Here is a 26,632-nt window from a genome sequence, read left to right as displayed (position 1 = left end):
TGCATCATTACTCTCAAATCTTTTTCTTCATGTATCACCTTTAAGTTTTCTTCTCCCATCCTGTATGTTTTCCTTGGTCTTTTTTTACTTTTCCCCATTTCCATAACACGGCATTTGTTTGTATTAAATTCCATCTCCCATAACGGGCTCCATCTATACACTCAGTCCAGGTCTTTTTGCAATTCTTCACAGTCCTCCTCCGTCTTCACTTTTCTTATTAACTTTGCATCATCTGTAAAAAGGCTCATATAACTTTTTATACCCATCGGCATATCATTTATATATATATACATTATTGGTGCCAGAACCGAGCCTTGAGGAACTTCACTCTCTACTCTCCTCCAATTTGATTTCTCTTCCCTAATCACCGTTTTCTTTTCTCTTCCTGTTCAGTAATCCTTTATCTACTCAATGACCTTTCCACCCATTCCTCCCCATTTCTGTAGTTTCCAGATTAACCTTTTGTGCTGAACCTTGTCAAAAGCTTTTTTCAGATCAAGATATACACAATCAGCCCATTCTTCTCTCTCTTGCACCACGTCTATTGCTCTTGAGTAGAAACATAGTAAGTTGGTGACACACGATTTCTGTTTTCTAAATCCAAACTGTCCTTCATTTATCATGTTTTCCTTTTCTAAATGTTCAACCCACTGGTTTTTTTATTATACTTTCACAGATCTTGCACATTACACTTGTTAAAGAGACTGGCCTATTATTTAAATGTTTGTTTTATCTCCACTTTTATAAATTGGTACAATGTTTGCTCTCTTCCACTCTAAGGGCACTTTTCCTGTATTTATAAAGCATGTTCTTATGTTATAAAGTGGTTCCAATCATTCATTTTTACAATCTTTTAGCACTTGACCGGAGATTTCATCCGGTCCCATAGCTTTCCTTCCATCTAAAGTTTCCATCAGCTGCAACAGTTCCCCTTTCTCGTCCTTTACATAATTTAGCTTCTCTTCATTACAATTTTCGAGCCCCCTGTCAAAGTCGGTCTCTTTCATAAATACTTTATGAAAAATTTTATTTAATATTTCTGCAATGTCTTCGTCCTTTTCGTAAAATATTTTTACTTTTAGCCTTTCCACTCCCTCATTTCTTTTTAACTTCCCATTTATGAATTTGTAAAACATTTCTGTTTTTTCCTTACAACTAAAAACTATTCTTTTTTCAAGTTTAGCTTCCTCTTCTCTCCTTATTTTCACATATTCATTTCTTTCTTTTTTATATTTGTCTCTGTTATTCTTATTTGGTCTTTTCTTTAAATTTCTCCATGCCTTATTCTGGTTTCATTTTGCTGTTTCACACCTCCATCCAAACCATGTTTTCTCTCCTTTAGTTTTGACTGTATAGTATGAAACATATATCTCTATTCCTCTGTTGTAAATATTCATAAAAAAGTCATATTTCTTTTGAATGTTAGTACTCTTCTTCATATCACTCCAGTCTACCCCAGCGAAGAAAGTCTCGAGTAGAACGTAGAACTCCCTTTGTGTAGTTTTTCCTTTTTTCCTTATATGCCTCATCTCGATATTCATATCCTTCCTTAGTTTTCATCTCTAATAGCTCAAGGTCGCTCTTTCCCAAGGGGCACTCGTGACTGACTCCTTCATCTAGCTCAACATTTTTTGTAAAAATTAGGTCTAGTCTCGAAGGTTGGTCACCCCCTCTCAGCCTTGTTTCTCCTTAAACCCACTGCGTCAACAGGTTATCTGTTGCCAGCTTCAATAGTTTACTTCCCCAGGTATTTTCTCCACCCTCCGTTGCACAGTCTTCCCATTTCACCTCTTTGCAGTTGAAATCTCCTGTTAATAATACCATTCTATTATTTTTTATTTCGTCTGTCAGTGCCTGTACTGTTTCTTCCAGCATAGCGTTGTATCTTACTTCATTCCAACATTTGATTTTAGGAGGGACATAGGCTGTTATTATGTTAGTCTTCTCTCCACCGTTTACCAGTATCTGCACAGCCATCACCTCCGCACTGTCCTTTCCATATCTCACTTGAGTCACTTTCAAATTTTGTTTTGTCATTATCATTACTCCTCCTCCCTTTCCTTCTTTCCTATCTTTTCTCCATATGTTGTATTTGCTCTTTCCGTCCAGCACGAGCTCCAATTCCTTCACAAGTTTTGTTTCAACTATACACATAATATCTGGATCACTTTCCCTTAAATAATCAATTAGTTCAATTTTCTTTGATACAAGACCATCTATGTTAGTGTACGCAATCTTTAAGCCTTTTCTCCTTTCTCACTTTCTTTCCCCTCCTTCTATCAACACTGTTACTCCCTCCCTTCGTCTCTTATCCACCACTTCATCGATTTTTCATTCTTCATTCTCCAAAAAAAATTCTTCTTATCTTCCTCTGATCTTTCCTCATTCCTTTTTTTTGCTTCATTTATCATTTCTTTTACCTTCATTCTTTCATCCTCTGTCATATTTCTCCTCACATATATTTGTTTGTATTTTTCAGAAATCAGAATTGTTCAATCTCCATGACTTATTTAGGATGGTTTCTGTTGTCATTTGGGATCTTAACTTAATCTTTAATGGCCTGTTCTTTCCTTCCTCATACTTTCTCAATATTGTTATTTCATCTAATTCTTCCTCAATCTTTTCCTCCTCTTCAGTATTCATATTTCTCAGTATACTTTTCACCTTACTCCTCTCATAACTTTCCCTCAAGTATACTCTGTACAAGTGATACTGACTGTGTGGATAAACTCACATAGAGTTTTGAGGCTGGAGTGCCTTAGCCATGTCACACACAATGTTGATGTTGTCATCATGCACTCCACTTATCACCAGAGACAGCATAATTATCCCATGAACCTGGCTCAAGACTTCTGGGGACACATTTGTAGTTAGATGCAGACCTGAAGAATATGAAGGATGAATTATTAGAAAATTTTTCAACTTAGTATCATAAGCAACTATGTAATATATAAGTTGTACTCAGTAAGGAAAACAGTCAAATTATTTTTTTACATGGAAAAATATTTCACAAAGATTTATGTTATCATATCTAACTACATTGTTGGAAAAGTCAGCTGGTGACTACAAAATCTGATGCTAAACAAATTAACCTTTCAAACTAGGTAATTTCAAGTAACATGGCATTGCAATAGATATATACTAACACAGTCCAACAACAACTAAGTCACTGGGTTGTTTCCTGAGACTTTGCAAGACCTCCTGTGCTGCTTGGTTACTGGTCACTGCCAGGCTCAGATAGGTGCAGGTCCCTCTTATTTCAGCAAGAACACCACCACTAACATGGAACACTACCTGCCCAAGGTTACATCTGTTCAAAGGAATGAAGAGCAGTAGTTGTGAGATTATGTGATAGTCATCTATAATGAAGCAAAAAATGGGGAACTGATGGGTGTATTGTTTCACCCCCCAAAAAAGTCTCCATTCTATTCCTAAGTACCCCACTGCAGGATCCAAACCCTCACTCTAGCCAAAGCTTTGTGGGCATCTCATTGGCCTCCTCCAATATGGATTGTCTATTGCATTAGCAACCAGGTGAGCAAGGTAAACTTCACAGTAGTATGCTATATGCAAATACAGCCGAAGTTGGCATTAACCGAGTGGTTAGCTTGCCAGCGCCATGTCCAGGAGGACACAGGTTCACATCCCGCCTGCCACAACAGGTTGAGATTTTTCAGTCACCGCAGAGTGGCCTTAGACTACCCACATGCTGTCCTGAAGACCACCTATCAACCTGAACTCTAGATTATCTCCCTCTAAAAGAGGGGATCATAGATGAGCTCCGGGGGGCAGCGTGAGCAAAGCAAGATGGCGCCACTATAAACACTTGCCTGCCCCACAACAGGCTGGGGCCAAGCATAAGACCCCACCATGATAACCTACCGAAACAATAGGCTGAAACATTGAAATAAAAAATAAAAAATAAATAAATAAAAAATAGGGCCCAATTCAGTCTCACATACTAATTGCCAATCTGGCATGAACATATTCCAAGAATACCCCATGATTCTGTTAAGATACTTATTAGCAAAGGTATCAATTAGCCTCTTCAAGTCACTATATAGTGTCCATGTCTAACAGCCTTAAAGCAAGTCTCCACTGCTCAACACACTAGCTAGCCTAGGTTCAGAAAATATTTATATTACTTAGCACATTTGTTACACATGGTGGGTAAATTAGGAAACTGTGCTATAATTGTACAATCACTGCTTATTCTAGAGATTTCAACAAAAGGTATCTATCTTGTGTAACAGATGAGATAAATAAAGTTATATAAATATTTTCTGATCCTAGGCTAGTGTGTTGGGCAATGGAGATGTCAGATGCCTTGCCTACCAACAGCCAACCAACAGCATCCTGACTTACTCAGCTAGGAGCTAGAAATCCAGCTTAAGTAAATGAACTATAGTCTTCTACAGTAAGGAATTAGTGTCATGTAGGCTGATATTGAAGTCTCCAATTTTGCAGACATTTTCATCTCTGCTCATCCTACTAGTTTCCTGCAGTAATGAATTAGTGTCCTGTCTACAAAGTTTAGGTGGCCTGAACTGAAGACCAAAACTAAGTTTTCATTTCCTTTTTGGGACATTCATCAAATCTTTTCTCGCCCATACTTTTCAGACATCTCAGAAATTGTCAAGGATAACAAACCATAAAGCAATGACTGTCAAGGACCTATTGTAATTGTTATCACAGAAATTACACATAAAAATGGAGAATGTGGTCATGCAAAATAGCACAGTACCTCTTTGAGATAATCCTTAGTTCTTGATCATTGCTTGGAGATGAGGCGGGATAACTGAAGTCTTGCCAGAAAGCCAAATCTAAGTCACATTCACAGTCTGCAATTCTGTTCATCAAAGCTTCTAAGCTTGGGAGAGTTGTTGCTTTACTGATAATATCAAGTGTGATTTTCTTTGGTCTAGCTGTGAGTAACAAGTGAAGAGCCGTTGCTACACGCTGTTCAGTGATGGTTATAGCTTTAGTTATGTGATTGGAAGCAAAAGTGATGACATCATGATTATTCTTTGCTAGATCAATCAGGTCAAACCACTGATTGTCATCTTTTACACCAAGTTCTGAATCTTTCAACAGATCAACAATTTCCTTGGCAATCCACTCCTTAACCTCATGTCCATGCAAAGCATAAATGATCCCAGCCACCTGAAGCAGCATGGTCTGGAACTTGTTAATCTCTGTGGACTCTTTTAAGCACTTCTCAGTAACCAGTGCCTTCAAGGATCCTGGTTTAGGAGCTGAGCTGGTTAACTCCATTTTTGCCAAAGCACTGAGGAGCATCTGTCTGATCACAGGATCTATGTTGCTCTGACACAGGAGTTCAGTAATCTTTTGTTTTTCATGTTCCTTGCTTTCTTGTTCTTTATTGAATAAATTCTGCACTATACACTGTGCTGCATAAAAATCACACAGCATTTTGTGTGGTACACTCATCTTTTCCTCTCCTTCCACAATTCTGATCACAAAAAATGCAGATAGAGTTTCCCTGTAAGGTAACTTATTAGCTTCACAAGTAGCCTTCATTTGTTTCACTGACTGTGGTAATAAACTCTCAATTGTATCCATACTCAGGGAATAAAGAGCTTGTTCATAAATACTGTACAAAACTTGCTTAATTCTTTCCTCCAATTCAACGTCATCAGCATGTGTGTCTTCACGATGGGCTAATCTATCTACCAGCTTTTTCTTCATGAGGTCGTGCGTCTTGATGTACAGCTCACTGGAGGTTGTCATGGGAGACACTGAGTCAGGGTCATCAGCCCAGAGCCAGGTGAGCAACACCAAGTTTAAGGGTAGACGATAATGATACTGCAGGTGAGATTCAGATTTCTTGATGTAATTGATAAGACTCTCTGTATCTTGTTTGCTCATGCCCTGCCTCTGCATCTCTCCATGATATTTCCTTATAAAGTCCTCCTTTCTGTTATCAGCAATGCCAATTATCTTCAGATGAGCTGTATGAAATGTAGGAGGAACATGCCTTGTGAAGTATTGGATTTTTTCTGGGCGCGATGTGCAAAATATTACAAAGTTACTATTGTCTTGATTTATTATATCCAAAAAGAGCTTTTCTGAGGAGGAATTCAGTTCATCAAGCCCATCTACTAAAATGAGTGTCTTTAGGACAAGGGTAAATCTTAAAAGATCATCCTTTCTGAAATATTTTGAACTGGTTTCTGGCATCAAGTGACTGAGAAGCTGGGAAAAAGATGATATACAGGTGTTCCTGCATTCCATAAACAAGATTAGGTCAAACTCATCAAGGCCTAGCATACATTCCTCATTATTTGACCTCTTTGACCATCCACCCTTAATATACTTGATAAGAGTTGTCTTGCCAGCTCCTGCTGGGCCCTCAAGAAGATATGCTTCAGGACTTGGGGCTTTGGTATCCCTTTTTGGTGCAGAATAACTCCTGCAAAATGTAATCAGTTCCTGACATGGAACACGGAGGCCTCTTTTCTTACGACCAGCATTCTCAACCTCAATTTGAGTAAAGATCATGTTGACATCAAGTAGTAATCCATTATTCTCCAAGAAGTCAACTGGGTTGAGCTGACACAAACGTTCGTATCGTTTTTCTAACTCTTTTCTACCTTCTTCTTTTAGCAAATTTTTTTGTTTTTCATTAAACTTGATAACTTCATATTCACTGATGTCTGAGACTGCTAAGTTCTGATACATAACAGTTTCAATATTTTTTGCTATTCTCTCTTTCTCTTCACAAATTTCCTCTGGAGACTTCTCATAAAGGGCTCCAGCCACATCTAATGTTTTCTTAAGCAGATTCATCAGCTCTGTGGCTTTTGAGAACAAATCACCTGCTGATATTCCCTTAAAATTATGGCTGAGGTCATTACGGAAGTCTTTGATTTCTGTCACAAGCCATTCAATTCTGTTGTCATCCTTTGTATTCCAAACCTGTGAAGATGAGTCCAGCCTACCACAGGTATGCCTGATGATCTTACTTAAGGTGGAAATATCAAAGTTTGGTTCTAAAGACTTGTCCGACATTAAATCTATTTGGTATCTGTCAAAGAATTTTTTGTAATCTTTTCTAGAGTACCCCTTGGTCTTCAGCAAGTAGTCCTCTACTGTCTGACCTGGCTCCTGTTGTGTTCCCCAAATGAAGACTCGATAAAGAACAGAGCATGCTGTATGGTATGCCATCTTCATCAACTTAAGAATGTTCATTTCATCATCACTGATAGCATCAGGAGCTCTGGGGATCTGCTGAGAGGCCATGGTGCTCCTTGGTGCCTGAAGCAGTACTGGTAACTGTCAAAGAATAATTTCAAATATATAAATTCATAGTTAAAAAGTTAAAGAATTAAACAACTCACTGAAGTAATCAAACACATTTCTATACAAAATTCAGAACCAAACTTGTTTCAACATTCATAGTAGTGTACATATCACATTATACACACAAAAATGATTACTGAAATAGAATACATAAAGACGTTTATTTAGTAATTATGCAACTTATAAAGTTGGGGACATATGCTATAGCTGCATGTGGCCATGATGCACTGGCCCTTGAGCTTGTGGTGGGAAGAATCCATTACACCAGGACACTGGAACAATCTGACATCTGGGTTACCACAGTTTATCTTCCATAGGTCTCCCCAGGTACCCATTTATTGAAAGGGATGATGACCAGTTGTATGAGCTGCAAGATGACTGCCCAGGCCAATATTTCAACATGGGCCTGTGGATTCATAGCTAAGCATGCAAAACAATCCACCACAGAGGTGTATAATGCAACTTATGAACATGAGAAAAAGGATTGATAATGAAGAGCATACAACTATTTCAAAACATCTTAGGTTGTTAATTATAAGATTTCAATATACAATGGCCAGAGGATTTTTTTCTCTTAGGGGTTCTGTGTCCCTACCCATAACTAGCAGCAGCCCAATTTCTGATCTGGATTGGTTGAGGTAGGACCTGCACCCCTTCCCTGTAAAACCACAATCCTGTCTGATACAAAATAAAGACTAGAGTCTGGGTCGAGGCTCTGGTCCCAACCCCAACTGAAGTTTACTGAGGGGCCCAACCACAAGGGGGGTTCGCTAGATCAATTCGCATTAGAACTCATACATCCCAAAGGGAGGAAGATCCCTTAGCCTCTCTCTTTAATTTTGGGGCTGCCAGGGTGCTGCACCCACCCCTGGAACCAGGCTTGGGTAAATCTTTGGAAGATTCTGCTTGTGGGTACCTAGAACTTCTTGAGCCCCTCGGACACTTATTGAATGAGCTCAGTAAGCTGAGGATAGGTAGAATATATAGACCAATGCAGACATGAACTATATGAAACTTATAGAAAGAATAAGTGTGTGATACTAGTACCTTATTAGTACTTGAAGCTCTGTTGATATACTACCAAATTATTAGAACTGTAATGAGTATCTAAATTTTTAGCATATCTGAAGTGGTTTATGTGATATGAAGTGTTATATAAAGTTCATCTTAAAAAAAACTGCAGGAAACCCCAGCTATTTGACAGGGTTTCACTGCAAAGTGGTTGAATAGCAAATCTGTTGAATAACAAACCCATTTTTCCCATAGTTGCACAGACATGAGCAACCAGGGTGCATGTTGATAGTCAACAACTGACCATAACCAAGTATATACTTTACATACTGAGGGAGTGCCAACATTAGTTTTGATGGGGGATGCTTGCAGCCTAAGTCAGTCTTAAGAAGGTCTTTGATTCAGTGCATCACAAGACACTATGGGATCTTCGATGACTGTGTGGGATTCTTGCAGGGATCTATTGACTGGCTTATACTCTGGGTCTGAGAGTGCTGTGATGTATGGGAGGGGCATAGCCTGTGAACATGGGTGAGACAGGGCTGCATTATTGCCCCATCACTTTTTAACACTTGGACTGGGTGTTAGGGAAAGTTGTAGACCACTGCCATTAAGAAGCATCTAACGGGATGGTTACCATAGGTAGCTGTTCAAGGACATCTCTTAAACTTTTGCAAGATAAAAAGTGGAGTCCCTCAGGGGTCAGTGCTATGACCACTTTTGTCTCTATCATGATTGGCAACATACGGCACAATTCCACATCTTATTATTAAGGGCTTTTGCAAGGAATGATTAGATAAAATGGGGTTCTGTTAGTTTTAAGAGAAAAGACAGTATGCCTGGTGGCCTGATCCACCCTGTGACTATGTCATTACACCCACCCAAAGAGGGGAGGGGGGATAGTCTCAAACCAAAGCATCACTTCCATTCAGTATATTGCATATTCCACACTTATCAGTATCAGCAAATGTATCAACAGCTACATTGCCCTCCAAGTATTGGAGAAGCTGATGTGGATGTATAGCAGCAGCACTTATTGCTGCCTGATCCCAACCAGGTCTTGCCATCCTGCCCCAAAGCATGATCATCCAAATAACAAAAAATGAAAGTACATAGTCAACCAGGTTCATAAGTAAGTAGGGTAAAGCATGAGTAATTAAGAACACCTAATTCAAGATGCCATTGCCTTGCCACCACTAAATCCATTTGATGCCACTCAAGAGTTTTCTTAAACTAAAAGAACACCACCTAAGCCAAAGAGATAGTAATCTAATAATGCTAAAGATGAAAGTTATTTGCCACTAGAGTAGTACCCTATCACCACTCAAATTGTAACCTATTGCTGCTTAATTATCTGCTCAAATTTCACAACTGAGTAATTTTCAATAAAAATCAAATCAACTGTAACTGGGGAGGCAGTGGTTGCGTCGTGTCCAGGATGACGCGGGTTTGCGCCTTGCCTGGTGCAACAAGCCAGAATTTTTTAGTCACTGCTGAGTAGCCTACGTCTACCCACATGCTGTTCAGAAGACCACCTATCAACCTGGACTCTAGATTCTACAGTCAGACTCGGCTAAACGTGTGGTTGGGGGGGTTCAGTGTAGGGGTATCCCCTTGTACAGCTCTGCTGCATGTCTCCTAGCCTGTGATGTAGAAATGTTCTAATATAAGTAAAACCATGGCAAATATGATCAGCAAATATGCACACACATTTAATCTGAGTATTAAAACATATGAAAGAACAGATAACTTATTATGGATAAGATATTTATAAGCATATAAAGAAATGTGGCATACATATTTTACAGTTGCTAATAAAAATGCTATACTTATTATTGAGTTTCCATTTCGTTTTGGGATGTGTAAGTAGTTTCACAATTATATTTAGATTATATAGTGAAGGAATGTACGTTAAAATAAGCTGACATAAGCAAAAAGGAAATACATTCAAATCCTTGTGGCGGTAACGCCACGAGAGAGAAGGAGAGAGGCAATCAACGTGGGGTTAAAAACGTGGCAACGCTGTACTCTCACTTATTCCTCATAGGGCACCGACACAGCCACACTTTAAGGTGAGTCTTACTATAGGATCAAAGATGAACAGCTAAGCATATGCCCCCAACTTTAATTACTGCATTTTGATGTGTTTGCAATAGGTCTTTTATTTTTTGCAGAAATCAGTAAATCAGTATGTTTAAGGAAAGGGAGGGAGGTAAATTTGCTGGGAAGGTAGCAGATTAGTTGAAAGCATGAAAACTTACCAGATATATGCAGTTTTGTACACCATTGTAAGATGAGTAATGTTATATAAATATTTACCATTAGAATTGAGTCTAACACCAGAGTGTAAAAGATGATCTAGTAGATGAACACTGAAGAACTAACTTTGAACTCCTAATAACTTCATTCTCGAAATGTTTATATGAATAGTGTCCATTATTCTTTCCTTGTCTTTGTGGTGTGCACCATACTCAGGGAAGCTGCTAGGAAGCCTTGGGTGGTAATATTAAAAAAAATAGGCACAAAATTCATAAAATTAATCTATCCAACTTAACAGTTACGTATCCTAACCTTACCCCTTCTTCAGTGTTTCAGGAGGCTAGGCAGGCCATGGAACTACAGCCTCAGAGCCCAGAGGCACAGGTCATTAGATACTGTCCATCAAAGCTCGTGAGACACTACCACTGCATATAACTAGAGCAAGGGAGGCCACTGGTATGGTATGTCCCTGGGTGCACTGCCTCAGGTGCACGCATCTGTCCTAATCACCGAGCAAGGAGGCACCCCACCAAGGCCTCTGCTTGGGGCCATCCTGCAGCAGGAGTCCTCGCCCTACAGTTTGAGTTGCGTGCCACGACTCGGAGCAGGCGCAGTAGATAAGTTACACGAGCCCCTCAAATTTAAACTCTAAAGAAGATACATTTCCGTCCCGCCCCCCGACAAGTGACACCTGCTGCCAGAGCCTAGTAATGACCCAAAAGTCCCGTCCTTGATATAAGCAGTTTTGTACACCATTGTTCCGGGCGACAGAACAAAGAATGAGCATTAAAAGGACCTCACCTCAGTGCCGCAAGGCTCCTCAGTGCCTGTGACAGTGCCAGTGGCGTGGACAGCCCCAGACCATGGCAGAAGGGCTGACGGTGGCCGCAAACACTCTGCTGGAGTGCTGTCTTGGAGTGTGGGCGCCGAGTCGCTGACAGCCTCCGAGCTGACTCCGAGTAACAGACTGACAGCCCGAGGCCGCCGCCTTCTTCTTCTTTTGACCTGTATCGCTTTGTATCGCTTCGTAGTTGTTATTTAATTCTTCTCCCTTTAATGCACTATAATTTTTCAGCCTCTGTTGCTTGAGCCTTTTCAACTCTTTTCCGTTTATTCAAGCCGAGACGCGGTGGCCCCGTGACAGTATCCACAGAGTTGTACCCAGACGAGACCACCGAGACTCCAGGCCCCACACATCCCTCGTGACGTCATCAGGACTGGTGTTCAGATATCCCGCGCGCCTATTATGCTGTCTGCTCGCCTCCCCCTTCCTCTCTCTCTCTCTCTCCATTTTTATATATTTTCATCAGAGAGAGAGAATCTCTCTCTCCATTTTCTTATATATTTTTCCATCAGAGAGAATAACACGAAATGTATGGGAATCAATCTCTCTCTCTCTCAAAACGCGGCTCGACAAGGTGCTACCTGGATTGTAGATTTTATCTCACCTGGGCATGTCTTTCCAACTTATGTGTCTCACAGTACTCCTTGTACGGGTCATAAAGCCTTCTGGAGTACTTATCTTCCTTGCAACTCCTTCTCTCTCTCTCTCTCTCTCTGTTCACACACACACACACGGAAACAAACAGAGAATTATTTGACCCTTAGGGCTAGTTTATTGGACACCCGATCACCATCCTGAGTCGGCAGAGTAATAATTAAAAAAAAAAGTGGCAGGCATCCAAAAGGAAATGCCTCTTTCTTCCTTTGGCAATAGCTGTATAAGAAATTATTCCTTTTGTATCAATATATATATATATATATATATATATATATATATATATATATATATATATATATATATATATATATATATATATATATAAACTTTATCATCTTTTTATTGCATGAAACTGAAAGCTTAAATGTATCTCATTGATAATAGTTATAAACACATTTGCTATCCTGTTTACTTTTTTAAGAGATTAGTATGAAAGGAAGGAAAGAAAAGGCGGGCAGTCAAGATGATACATTATGTTTATAAGAGTTAGGAAATAGTGTTGCATTACTAAAATATATTTTGCAAGAGGTTGTACGGGAAAAGGGATGATTAGTATGGTTAGATGACATCAAACGTGGAAATCTGATCTGATGTATGAAAATCATTATACCTAATGATTAATAGAAGTGCTGTGTTAGAGAGAGAGAGAGAGAGAGAGAGAGTCATTACCTATATCACCTTTAATAGTGAGTATAATTTTGGTCATGAGGATATCTAATTCTAACAGATACTGTTTCCAAGGTATAAAATCCTATTTCATGAGAACAAACAAAATATATTGCCTTTGGCATGAGCATTTAGAATGAAGCTTAGCTGTAAAATTTACAACACTGAGTATTTCCATCCTATCCCATGTTAATTTGCACTACTTTATGAGAACAAACATAATATATTACCTTTGGCATAAGCATTTAGAATGAAGCTTAGCTGTAATATTTACAACACTGAGTATTTCCATCCTATTCCATGTTAATTTGCACTACTGTACTTTATGAGAACAAACATAATATATTACCTTTGGCATGAGCATTTAGAATGAAGCTTAGCTGTAATATTTACAACACTGAGTATTTCCATCCTATTCCATGTTAATTTGCACTACTGTACTTTATGAGAACAAACATAATATATTACCTTTGGCATGAGCATTTAGAATGAAGCTTAGCTGTAATATTTACAACACTGAGTATTTCCATCCTATTCCATGTTAATTTGCACTACTGTACTTTATGAGAACAAACATAATATATTACCCTTGGCATGAGCATTTAGAATGAAGCTTAGCTGTAATATTTACAACACTGAGTATTTCCATCCTATTCCATGTTAATTTGCACTACTGTACTTTATGAGAACAAACATAATATATTACCCTTGGCATGAGCATTTAGAATGAAGCTTAGCTGTAATATTTACTACACTGAGTATTTCCATCTTATTCCATGTTCATTTCCCTCTACATACTACTTCATTAATGTCTTTAGTTTTCGATTCTTTTGCACATCCTTATTAGCTACAATACTGTTATTTTCTCTAGCACAGAAATTGTTTAGTAGTGCATTGGTAGATGCCCAGATTATCAACTTTCTACTTTTTCTGTACTATGGCCACCGCCACAGACATCACTGTGGAAAGAGCATCATCCTCTGCTAAAGCATTTAGGGTAAGCTCTGTTGCCAGATTGCGTTGGTTCATCGAGTGTATAAATAAAGGGTTCTTTGCTAGTTTGTTAATGATTATATAATTGTACATTACAATGTTTGTTGTGATATCATCTGGATATAAGAGAGAGCCTCTACTAAGTCCTTGAATGTAGCTATGGTTTTCAGGCAGTGTGTCAGCTAAATCAGTACAAGTTACTATATCTTTGCAGAAAAGGCATTTCATTTTTTGCAGACAGCATAACAGCAGTATCCAGCTAAGTATGTTATGACAGCAAGGACATCTTTACATTTTCAGTGTCTTCCCTTGTCACGTCTAAAGCCCTAAGTCTTCTACGCAGATTATCTTGATTTTCTAAGCCTTCCCAATTAGTTTCACCCAAATTCTTTAAATTAATGCTGCCTTGGTGTAAGACTGACATCATTCTTAATTTTTTTTCACATTCAAACATTTGTCTTACTGAAATATTATACTGTGCACCTGCAAGTTGACGGTATTTACCAAATCTGGCCTCCAAATTATCAGTTTGAAACTTGCCAGGTAAAACATATTTCAATTTCAATTCATTTATACAGTAACTTGTTAGTTCCACCATTGCATGTGTAGTATGTTTTAAGGCTGCAAATGTTTCTTTTGTTAACTTGCCCGTGGAGTTCTTCATACTATCCCACATTTCAAGCCAGTCACAGAAACTGTTCAGAAACACATACTTTTCATCATCAGCAGCATCAGTTAGGGGAGTGGCATATTCTTTCTTAAGTCTACAGCCTTTAAATGGGGTTTTAACATTCATGATGTCCCACCACTTGCAAAAGATTTTAATATATTCTGCAACATCATCAACTAAGGGTAAGCACTTTGTTTTACCAAATGTTATCAGTGCTTCAATAATATATTCATTAAATATTTGTAAAACTAAGTTTACATTTTGTCTTTCAAGGTTGGATGGAGACAAGGCTTTCAGTGTTAATTTATATGAATGCTTAAGAAGTGACTCAGCTTCAAGGGTGTAAAGTTTCTGCAAGGTGGCAAAGGAGCATTGAGTATTTTATTACACTTTTGCTATTGCTGCTGAGGTTAAACTGTGGGAATGTCATACATCTGTCTGCATTTTTTTTATTTAACCAGTTATTCCTGATGCATTTCAATATATGTACAGAGTCAAATAAGAAAAACAGAGGCCTTGAACTCTGTGCAGGATGTGGATATACTATGGATACAGTTGGTGGTGAGGCAAAAATGATAAAGCTTTCTTGTTGATGGCATTGTTGTCTGTCACTACACATATTACTTTGAACCCAATCTCTTCTAAGCCAATGATCACTTGCTTTAAAAGAGAATGCAGTGTTTCTGCCTTTATCAGCTTTGTAGGAATGATGTGGACTACCTCCTTAAAGGTTGAACAAATGCTATTTATCATAAAGACAAATGCACTGGTTGCAGCTTCAGTACTGTTAAATGCTGATCCCACAACATTACCCCCTTTGTAATCAAAGTAAGGCTTCAAATGAATTTCATCCAACATCAGAGTTACAGTTTTGTCAAGTGTAGATAATAACTTAAATTTTTGTTTAATATACATAAGGAAATGGCTCTCATTTTGTTCTAGTGCAGGATTCAAGTGAACTGATAAAGTTAGCTTTCTGAGTGAGGTGTAGTTAGGTAAAATAAGTGTTCCTGTGTCCCTCAATAGCCTGTACCCTTGAGGAGAGCAGTGGTACAAGAGTGAAGCAAAACCATGAGCTCAGATGAATAATTCAACTTTGTCAGAGTCATTAGGTATAACTGTTCACATACAAATTTTAGAGCACGGATGTGCTTGAAAGACTGATCTTGCAGAAGGGACAGAAATGACAGTACTAGTTGTATCACAGTAATTGCTGACGGTGGATTATCTTTTGTTCACCAGTGTCAAGAGTTAATTTTCCCAGTAATTGCTCAAGAACATTAATATCAGTAACAGATGAAGGAACTGCATAATCTCCTATCTTTTGAATTTGTACATCACCAGTAAATGCATGCACTTTGCAATCAGCTTTGACCAAGAGTGACTGTATAAGTTTAGGATGTGGAGCATATATGATGTGACAGATCAGAAGGTTTTCCTCTTGTTTGATCACTGACCAATAGCTTCTATCCAAAGAGTCTAACTTTCCAAGGAGTTCATCAATGGTACTAAATTTTTTTCTTCCCAGTAGTTTTCATGATCTGCTGCACTTTGTGCAAATGCAGCCTGAAGTGCAGACTCCTCAATTCGTTTCCTTTTGGAGTCTGGGGACTCTCTTGACCGAGTTGTTTTAGACAAATATGATGGGCAGCCTGGTAAGAGTGAAGGAACTGCTCCATCATGAAGATAAGGCTTTTCCAACCTAACTGAAACCTTTCTACCAGTGTTCTGATCAAAGTAAGAAGTTTCCCACCTAATGTCCTCTGGCTTGAAATGTAACTCACAGACCTGCAAGGGTGATATTAGTGCATGAACGTTTTGCAAAGTGACAAGAAATTCCCAGAAAACACAGCACAGAGCAGGACAGAAAACTGCATCTCACAATTTTAAATGTAAGGCCAAACACACATTGAGACACAAGCGGACACATATTGCAACACAGATAACGCAGGCGACACAGCACAGAGCATGACAGAAAACAGCATCTTGTATTTTTAAATGTAAGGCTGGATACACATTGTAACAACAGGTGACACAGCACAGAGCATGACAGAAAACAGCATCTTACAATTTCAAATGTAAGGCCAGACACACTGCAACACAGGTGACACAGCAGAGCAGGGCAGAACACTGTATCCATTGTATCTCACAATTTTAAATGTAAGGACAGACAGCAGACATACATTGTAACAGCACAGAGCAAGTCAGAAAACTGCATCCTACAATTTTAAGTGTAACGCAAGACACATTGCAACACAGGTGACACAGAACAGAGCAGGACGGAAAGCAGCATCTTACAATTTAAATGCAAGGCCGGACACTCATTGTGACACATTAAAGAGCAGGGAAAAAATGGTATCTCACAGTTTTAAATGTAAAGCCAGACACACATTGTAACACAGTGCAGAGCAGAACAGGAAAATGCATGATACAGTATGAATATAAGACAGGGCACACATTTAGAATATCAAAAATCTATATAATTGGGATACTATGCCTTTATGTATGTAGAATACCTATAATTAATTTACAAAGCCTTGAAGACTCATAAGCATAAATGTATAGTGAGTTGTCAGCATAAGCAGCATAAGAAATGGTAGTTATTGATGATGTTTCAAAATCAGTAAGAAAATCTGACATGTCACTACCTAACAATACTGGGTAAAAACCAATATGAAGTACCTACATACAAACACAGTAGGTAAGAATAATAAGTCGATAGGTTATGTAGAGATTAGGTGTGATAGTTCAGATACGTTAACCCCATCCCTGTTAGTTGTTAGGTTATGTAGAGATTAGGTGTGATAGTTCAGATATGTTATTTAACCAAAAATGCCTTCAAGTGACTACATTTAGTGATGAGGATTTTTGCAAAGACTGGGGTGATCAAGGGAGTCTTTTTTAATGGTTTGCCCAGGAAAAGTCTCCAAAATGAAAACCACCTGTTTAAAGGAAAATTAATTATGGTCTGTCCAGAAAAACAGTGGCAGTCATGCACGGAAGTTTTACCTCATACAGAATTTGACATAATGCCGAGTTAAGCTTGTTTTGAAATGCTGGAACAAGTACTTACGGTAGGTAGGTAATATTGCTGATGAGGGGCACACACCCTGTCTGCCAACTCATACATACAATTAATAAATTCACCAATAGCAAGAAATTTTATACAAGGGACCATCTCAAAACCAATTACCTTGCTATATTTGCTGGGAAAGAAGTTTTCCCTCCGAATAGCTCGTATCCACTTCTCTTTACAGTCACTGTCTGTTGGAAACCCAAACACATGCACTTTAGGACCTTTCTTATAGTTTCCCTTGCACCTTGGGACAACACAAGCACTGGGCATATTGAATATCCATGCACAAATAGACTGGCCGCCGCCGGAGTCGCTGGTCGCTGTGTTTGAACTTGGTATGTTTGCTGCGCTGCAACGGGGACTGAACACCAGTCCTGATGACGTCACGCCCCGGCTGGCGGGGATGTGTGGGGCCTGGAGTCTCGGTGGTATCGACCCAGAGCGCGTGCCCCCGTGTCGTGACAGTGACTCGCCCAGGTGTTGCAAGTAGGAAAAATCAAAATGTATCCACGTGATCTTCAAAATGTACCATTTGGAACCAAAATGTATCAAATTTATCATCTATCTATTAAATCAAATTACTTATTGCGTTACGTCACTGTATGAATTATTTTCTTTAATTGCGGCTGAAAGCGACGTATGGAATCATCATAGCCGTCTGGCAGTTGTGTCTGAGAGAGAGAGAGAGAGAGAGAGAGAGAGAAAAAAAAAATTCTCTCTCTCTCTCACACACACACACTATGACTCTCATATAGGTTGATGGACACTGCTATTATCTTCGTTACTATCTATTTACCCGCTAATGGGTGTGTGATTGTGACATTAGTGAATATAGACTTAAAACAAAGAGATACCAGTGAGGTTTCTTCCCTGTAACTCTTAAGTTTAAATTAGGAACATTTGTAGGAACACCTGCTCTTTGACTATGTATGACACAGTATGATGCAGTACATCTATGTAGACATATCATAATATCACTGCTATGAAATATACAACATCAACATCAACTGGACGGGAAGCTTAGCCGGAGTTTTTCAATGGTAGATACTTTTAATTATTTTGGCTGGCCAATCTTGTAAAACACACACACACACACACACACACACATATACATACATATATATATATATATATATATATATATATATATATATATATATATATATATATATATATATATATATATATATATAAAATATATATATATATATTTTTTTTGGCTGGCCAAGCTTGTAAAAAAAAATGCTGTCCTAGGACAGCCAAAAAGTATCAAATTTGTTCCCAAAACGGTAAAAAGTATCAAATTTTGTCTGACAATTCTATTTTGTACCAATTTTGCTGAGCGGCGTAAGAATGTACGAGCATTGTCAAAATGTATCATTTTGGTACAATTGTACCATTACTTGCAACACACTCGCCCCAAGACTCACCCAAGGCCCGTTGTCCCTTGAAAACTTGCAGTATTATGATTGTATTTTGTTTCTTAAGTGATGTAATTGATTGTTTAAGTAGAGTGTCGTTATTCAATTAAGTTACGAATATTTTTTAATCATGAAAGAAGCTAGATTACCTCAATCATATAATTATATTTGGTACGTGTCTGATACAATCTATGATGTCATCAACAGCCAATCAGGTGAAAGGGGGGCGGATCTTAGCCAGAATGGGGGAGTGGCTTCTCGGTGCAAATTGGCCATGCTAATTTGGACTGACTAATAGTCTGGACCATGGGGTCTGTGTGGTCTGATTTTCTATGTAAATATGTAAATCAGAGGCATATAAGCATATTAGATAACTATAATATTAAGGTTGCTGTATGCTTTATAAAGAGTAGTGCATCCAATAATTACATTTCGTTAAATATTATATAATGATTTGGCATAATACATATTGCTAACATTTCAGATCCAAAACATGACACATATGAACCATTTGGACTTTAATAAAGGGGTCCGTGTCATTCAGGATTATGGACTTTGGAGCTCTACAATAAATTGCAGTGCCGCGACTATGCCTGATGTATAGCCTCCCATAACCCACTTAGCCAGCGGGGTACCTCTTTGGCCGACTCTGTAAAGAGTGGCTCTCCCGTCACGCTGGACTCGCGGTTCAATTCCGGGCAGCCGGCGAATACCCTGATCTTGATTAATTTCTCGTGTGTTTCGATACACGCAGAGGACATGTTGGAAAATAGAGGAAATAGAAAAAAGAAAATCCCGGGGCATGACAAAATGTCCGACCCAAGGCTTGGGAATCTCTGGACCATGGAGCAGCATTTTTTTTTTTTTTTTTTTTTTTTTTTTTTACAGTAAAGGAAGTAGCTCAAGGGAAAAAAAAGTCCACTAATCACTGTTCCTCTAAAAAGTGAAGAAGAATATCCAAAATAAAATTCAAATTTGGGAGGAGAGATGTCTTGATACTCTCTTCTTGAAAGAGGTCAAGTCATAGGCAAAAGGAAATACAGAAGAAGGAACTGTTCCAGAGTTTACCAGTGGAATAAGTGTTTGTCCACAACATGTCTGCCGGGCCATTGATAAATCAGTTGGCCCCTTTTCATGCTTTTTGGGATAAGGATAAAATGAAATAACACATAATGATATTCAATTTGATTAAATGAAATAAGCACGGACAGAGAGGCTGTCTGTCATCACAGATAATAAGACGCAACAGCAGCCAAACTATACCACACCCTCATGCTTCCCTGTTCAGGCTGCTCGAGAGAAGTGAGCTGCTACTATGGCCTAGGCCTTGAAATATCCATGAAAAATATAATTTGCATCCTTGCATTTAATTTCTAAAGAAACTAACTTATAGCAGCAACAGTGTTATACAAAAAACACAGGGCAAAACTTGTTATGTATGTCATGATTATTATTAAGCTGCATGTTAATACTTTCAGAGTGCCATTTTGTTGTGACTGAGCTGACCTGTGGTAACCTATTACAGTTGCAAGAACAAATACAGCTCTAATGGGATACAGTAGTAGTAGTACTAATAGAAATACAGTAGCAGAAGTAGAAATACAGTAGTAGTAGTAGTAGTAGTAGTAGCTATATTGCTTTGGGACCATCTATATAAATAGAAGTTCCAGTAAGCTGGAGCAACATCATAGTTAAATAATCTGTCCAAACACAGGAACTGAACACATGACTTTTTTTGCACTAAAGATGCTGATCATTTATAAATGCATAACCTTAGAGAAATACTTTTACAGAAATTCACTGATTAAAAAGAAAACTTCCCTATCCACAACCTTGATTGTAGTAGTCCTGCCGCAACTACTTTAAGATGCAATTAACATAATTTCTCTATTGTCACTCAGTATTTGGTTAATATAAATAAAATGTCATGCAAAATGTGTACCAAATGAATGTTAGTCTAGCTTATAACAAATAATGAGTTAGTACATCCAACAGTTTTTTTAATCTTCATGTATTCTTGTACATTTAGTTCACATCGTGTTCTGCAAAAATTTTGATAAATTATCAACATATCAAAAACCTGGCCGACTAGCATATTTTCCAGAGGTCACTTCACCTCCTTGGAAAAATGAGCAAGGACATATCTTGATTCTAACTAGTGTTTAGGCTAAAGAGCTGCCGTAATATATAACTAAGACACAGCCAACCTCAGTTGTAAGTACATCCATTGTAGGGAAATAGCAGACATATAGCTAGGACAGAAGCATAACCCAAACAAGTGGTTAAGTTCTCCCTATAATATTAACTTCATGAAAGGTATTTTCAACTCAATATGACTTCCTAGGAATATAATTAACTTTTAAAAGTAAAACAAAAAAAAAGTTCACCATTCCACAAATTTATATATTCAATTAAGAAATGAACTTTTAAGTGAATGATGCTTATATCCTAAACAATGCTCTCCTATTCACACATTATATTATGCCATGATAAATTTACAAAATTTTGGCACACATGCCTTACTCAACATTAAGAGTCTACATCAGAGTCATTAATATACAATGTTCTAGTGATTAGTCCTCTCGTAATCTGTTACCAACAAGCTTCCTGTGACATTAGTGCTTGTGCAATGAAATCCATCAGTTCTAATAAGATACTTTTACAAAACTGTAGGCATGTCTGTCCATCGTTTGTAGTTTAATAGAACTGTATAATGTTAACTATTAAGCAATAAAATTAGTTGGTTATGGTTCTTTTTCTCTTTTTCAATAATATCATTACTAAATTAACATACTGATATAAAGTTATATGATTTGCTTAGCTTATTAATACATTATAAGGTTAAGTGTCCTGACTGTATAAACATGGGTGTGAGCACATTTTATCATGTATTAATTACAACAGGGAAAGGAATTCATGATTGAGTGCAGTATACTTATTACTAGGCAACTGTAGTACATTGAATAATTTTATACTTCTGATGTATGTCAAAATTTGGATATAAGAAAATAATTCTGGAATCCAAATATACCTCTGTAAGCCAACATGAAGGCAACGAATGCTCTACCTTTTTCTATGATTTTAAACATTTAATGCAAAAAGACACCTGTCTCACATCACAGGAAGCCAAACTACCGTGCATAGTTCTTAAATATACTTGTAGTTTTGCGTGATCGTAACAGACTAAAATATGGCAACAAATAATATAAAAATGAAAAATCAAGGATTCAGGAGTGAACATATATGATTCCTTATCAAATGAACACATGCACAAAATAAGTAACTATGTAGAAAAATAATGGAATATGAATATATGTACTATAAACTCAAACTTACTTAATAATCACACTTGTTGTTTTCAAGACAAAAGCCATCTCTGATTTTACTTAGAACTCAGACTAGTATCATACTTCTCAAGTTATTTGAAAATTATAAAATCAACTAAATCAACTACTGAAAACTTCATTCTCGACATGTTAAGAATACACACTACCAAAGAGAAAACAAAGGAAAGGAATGTACCTCAAGCCTTATTTTGACAAAAAATATATATTTGAATAGATGCTCCCAACACTTATGATAAGTGTATCATGAAGAGCCACATACCAATGAATAGCTCTGAACAACACTTAGAGTACAATATATCACCTGAAAGATCATGGGGTTACTATGTTCCTGATGATGCACAAATAACTAATGCTAGTGTGAAATCCTACATTCTTATAGATGAGATAACCAAAGCTACACATTTAGTATTTAAAATGCTTATCAGTTAAGTACTTCTTTACCATTATTAGGTGCAATTTAAGTAAAAATCTCCAAAAATGCATCACAAAGCGAGACCCACATACACAGCAATGGGATGCATTAGTAAAGCTCTCATATATTTGAACCATTTAAAAGGTCTTGAGTGAAATCCCTCCGAGGAGGCTCAGGTATTAGAAATCAAATATAGCAAGTCAACTACTATGGGAACTCAGGGATCCATAAATGTGTCAAAAAAATAGCAAATTGGTAATTTTGATTCAATACAGTTGATATCTCCCTCTATTGCAAACACACACACACACACACACACACACACACACATATGCACACCCACACCAACACCCACAAAAGTTACTTATTACTACAGTACATAAATCTGTTTTCAGTCAATTTATTCATATAATATGGGAAGCAGTAAGCGGCACCTGAACATCATTTAAAAATTTACATGTTGGTTCTTAGTATAACCAGATGCAATACATTTTCTCTTCACAGTGTTTGGAATCCACAAAGGAGCAGTTAAATTGGTAACTTTTCTTCATGAGATGAGTGGGTATCAAATATGAGTGCACATATGAATAATTCTGCTATGAGCCACTATTTCACAGTCTGCTACAGTAATTCATTTGTTAGGATAAAATTATTTGGTAGAAACTGCAGCAAAGCAGCAGATATGGTCACCAATATCTGTTGCTGCACTGGGACCTTCAAGTTCCTTTTACAAGGTGAAGAATATGACTCTTAGAGAAAAAAAATACGGTAAAACCCTTGAAGTCAGCTTTCTCTAATTCATAATTAAGGATAAGTAATATTTCTAACAACTGTCAGAAAAAAGACTAAGATTATTCATATTCTGGGAAACAGGACACTGCATGACCTAGACATTATGCAACCCCAATACTACATCCTGTGGCAATGGGGTACCCGAGGGGTGATGGAGAGAAAAGTTTATTTAGAATAAAAATGGAGGATGCTGGTCACTGCTGTCCACGCTACATATCCTTTGTTTACACGTATCAACTGACCAATGGCTGTGGTTGTATTCTAGTCTACACTGTCCATTTGATATTTTCATTGATAGATTTTTTGATGAAGAATCATTCATTACTGTGTCATTCACAATCTGATCAGCTGCTTGTAGTTGTGTCCATTATCTGTTTGATGTGTTCATTACCTAATTTTGTGGTGGATGTATGAGGTATGCACTGGTAAGTAGTTTGCAGGTAAAAAGTAAAAAGTAAAAGTCAGCTTCACAGTATGCATTCATGCAGAAAAAAAATAGCACTTCAGCCCTCACAAGGCCAGGAGGAAGGTGGACCCACTAGACTACTGCTGTGCCTAGTCACCCTTGTGATTGGAATAGTTTCCTTCCACCTGGGGCCAGAGATGACACTCTACCAGCTTTACCGCTGGATTTGATACTTGTTACCATTAATGAATAGCTCAGGTAACCTAATGCCACTTAAATAAAAAACACCACCACTAAAGATAATAACCTATTAATGCTAAGGATATTAACCTATTGACAGTAAGACAATAACAAAAGCAGGCCAGAAACCTGTCATTGATAAGGAAAGTATCTAAACAAAACCACAATGAACCCACATCCTGCCATGCTGCATTCCTTCAAACTAAAAGAACCTAACATAAACCTAACTGATAGTAACCTATTGCCACTTGGGTATTAACCTATCACCACTAAAGTAGTCAGCTAGTTTTGAGGTGGACATAGCACTAGTCTGAGGTGTACATTGCTGTGCTCTGGCATCCTGGGTGTCTGATTTTGTGGATAATGTAAGATATAGCAAGTTGACAACACTTCCCTTAGCTAGCAATACTAAATAATTAAATGGTGACTTGCAACAGCTGACATCAGTACAGGAAGGTAAAATGTTATCATTGTAGAAATGACCAATTCCAGACAGAAACAGTTAAAGAAAAGGATGAGTAAATAGCATATTAAGATCTATAAAAGAATAGTGTCAACCACTATAGATAGTCAGATGTATTTAGGGATAAATACTCTTTGCAGTAGTGCAATGTGGACTGCTTAAAAATTTGAAATCCAAAGTGCCAGTGGCTTCTCACCATCCATCCCCAATACTGCATATTCTTTGTTTAAATATATCAGCTGACCAGTTGCTCATAGCTTTTTCATTACCTATTTAATAATTCAATTAAACAGTTTTTATAGGGAACATGCAGTGGTAATTAGTTCATGGTAGTGTGATATGTTTGAGTGCCCAGACCTGAGAACTAAAATGAAGATGCTGCTAACGGCTGCCATACTCAAATATTTACAAAAGTAAGCACGAGCTCCCCCAAAAGGGCCTCCTATGCTTGGCTCACACTTTATTCCAATATGCAAACTGCTAAGTTGTTTGTTTAGAGGAGGAGGCTACTCCTAATTGTGCTGACTTAAAGGTGCTTTACTGTATGTATAAGACTCATACACTGCACTTGTTAGTTTTACTTCTGATCATGCAAAACATGCATCTTCTCTCATGGAAAAGTTTTAAAGTATGTTTTATTTAGTAGTCTTGAGATACTCAAAATACACAAATTAAATGTGTGTGTGTGTGTGTGTGTGTGTGTAATTCACCTCTTGGTCTGCTGCGGGTCTCTCTCAAGACAGCCAGCCGTTCCCCTACAGAAGAGCACAGAGCTCATAGTACCGATCTTTGGGTAGGACTGAGACCACTCACACACAACACACCGCGACAATGAGGTCACAACTCCTTGCCTTACGTCGCATACCTACTCACTGCTAGGTGAACAGAGCCTACATGTGAAAGAAGATAAACCCAACTTATCTTCACCCGGCCGGGGAAGCAAACCCCGGTCCTTCTGGTTGTGGGGCAGACGTTCTATCCACTGCACTACCAAGCCGTGTGTGTGTGTGTGTGTGTGTGTGTAATTCACCACGGCCTGATCACGAGCTGATGTCATTGCCAGCAGGTATCCTCCTGATTATAACAAGGTTCATTATAGCCAATCAATAGTTACTGCTAAGACCTTCACACACCACACCCCATCCTCTAATTCAAGGGGTCAGTATCCACTCCTTATCAGAGGAAACATCACAGCCTAACAGGGCTTGAACCTCAGCCTGCCAGCGCAGAGTTTTAACCCCTGAACTTCTGTAGCGGTGTGTGTGTGTGTGTGTGTGTGTGTGTGTGTGTGTGTGTGTGTGTGTGTGTGTGTGTGTGTGCGTGCATGTGTGTGTGTGTATTTACCTAGTTGTAGCTTTACAGGGCCTGGGCTTACGCTCGTGTGTTCCCGTCTCCGTATCTGTATTTGTCCAACTTTTCCTTAAAGTTTTGCACACTCTTCAGCAGTACTACATCCTCACATAGTCTGTTCCACCCTCAAACAAAAAATGAAGTGATTGGAGTGAATATAACTATTTAAAAGTAATATTTTTGTTCAAATTGACGCCAATGGTGTCACGGTGCACTTTGGCCCTAAAACTTTTTACACACCATTGGCGTCACAGTGCGTGAGAGGGTTAACTTAGCGCAATTTCACTATTGAACATGTTCTGTGCCTAAACTGTCAAAGATTATGCCGAGACAAAAAAAAAAAAAAAAAAAAAAAAAAAAAAAAGCCATAAGTACACTGTAACGTGGATATAGATAGAAATATAAACTTGTTTTTATTGTTTAAAAAAATGTCTTCATTCATCACCTGATATATACAAGAAAAAATAATTAGTCATCTTGTGTTATAGAATGAACGTTATAGATAATGACTCAAGGTTGGCAATACTACAAAGAAAACACAGGTAGCCCTTGTAGTATTAGAGATAGTATTAGAAAACTAAGAACATAGAGCAGAGTAGCATTACCAGCAGCCAAGGCAGAAGCAAACTGATGGGTTCTGCCTGGTGATATATATATATATATATATATATATATATATATATATATATATATATATATATA

General features: G+C 37.9%; 1 protein-coding gene across 8 annotated transcripts in view; it reads right to left on the bottom strand.

The window, feature by feature from the left end:
* LOC127007509 (uncharacterized) overlaps positions 1-11,753 on the bottom strand; it is a 116,058-nt gene extending 104,305 nt beyond the window's left edge. For 6 of the 8 annotated variants that reach the window (XR_007760274.1, XR_007760277.1, XR_007760275.1 and 3 more), the window contains exons 1-4: positions 11,395-11,753; positions 4,745-7,296; positions 3,147-3,310; positions 2,735-2,882 (exon numbers count right to left, since the gene is read on the bottom strand). Coding sequence is in view for 3 of the 8 variants with exons in the window: in XM_050878620.1 (XP_050734577.1) it covers positions 2,735-2,882; positions 3,147-3,310; positions 4,745-7,263 (2,831 nt within the window). In the remaining 5 variants the exon portion in view is untranslated. Of the gene's footprint in view, positions 1-2,734; positions 2,883-3,146; positions 3,311-4,744; positions 7,297-10,910; positions 11,369-11,394 lie in introns of those variants that run through there. The other 2 variants (XM_050878621.1, XR_007760278.1) reach the window with 2 other exon arrangements.
* Between the last annotated feature and the right edge of the window lie 14,879 nt (positions 11,754-26,632).

Source organism: Eriocheir sinensis, chromosome 35 (assembly GCF_024679095.1).
Source record: "Eriocheir sinensis breed Jianghai 21 chromosome 35, ASM2467909v1, whole genome shotgun sequence".
Lineage (NCBI taxonomy): Eukaryota > Metazoa > Arthropoda > Malacostraca > Decapoda > Varunidae > Eriocheir > Eriocheir sinensis.
The sequence above is the reverse complement of the archived record's forward strand: the minus strand, read 5'-3'. Positions and strand labels throughout refer to the sequence as shown.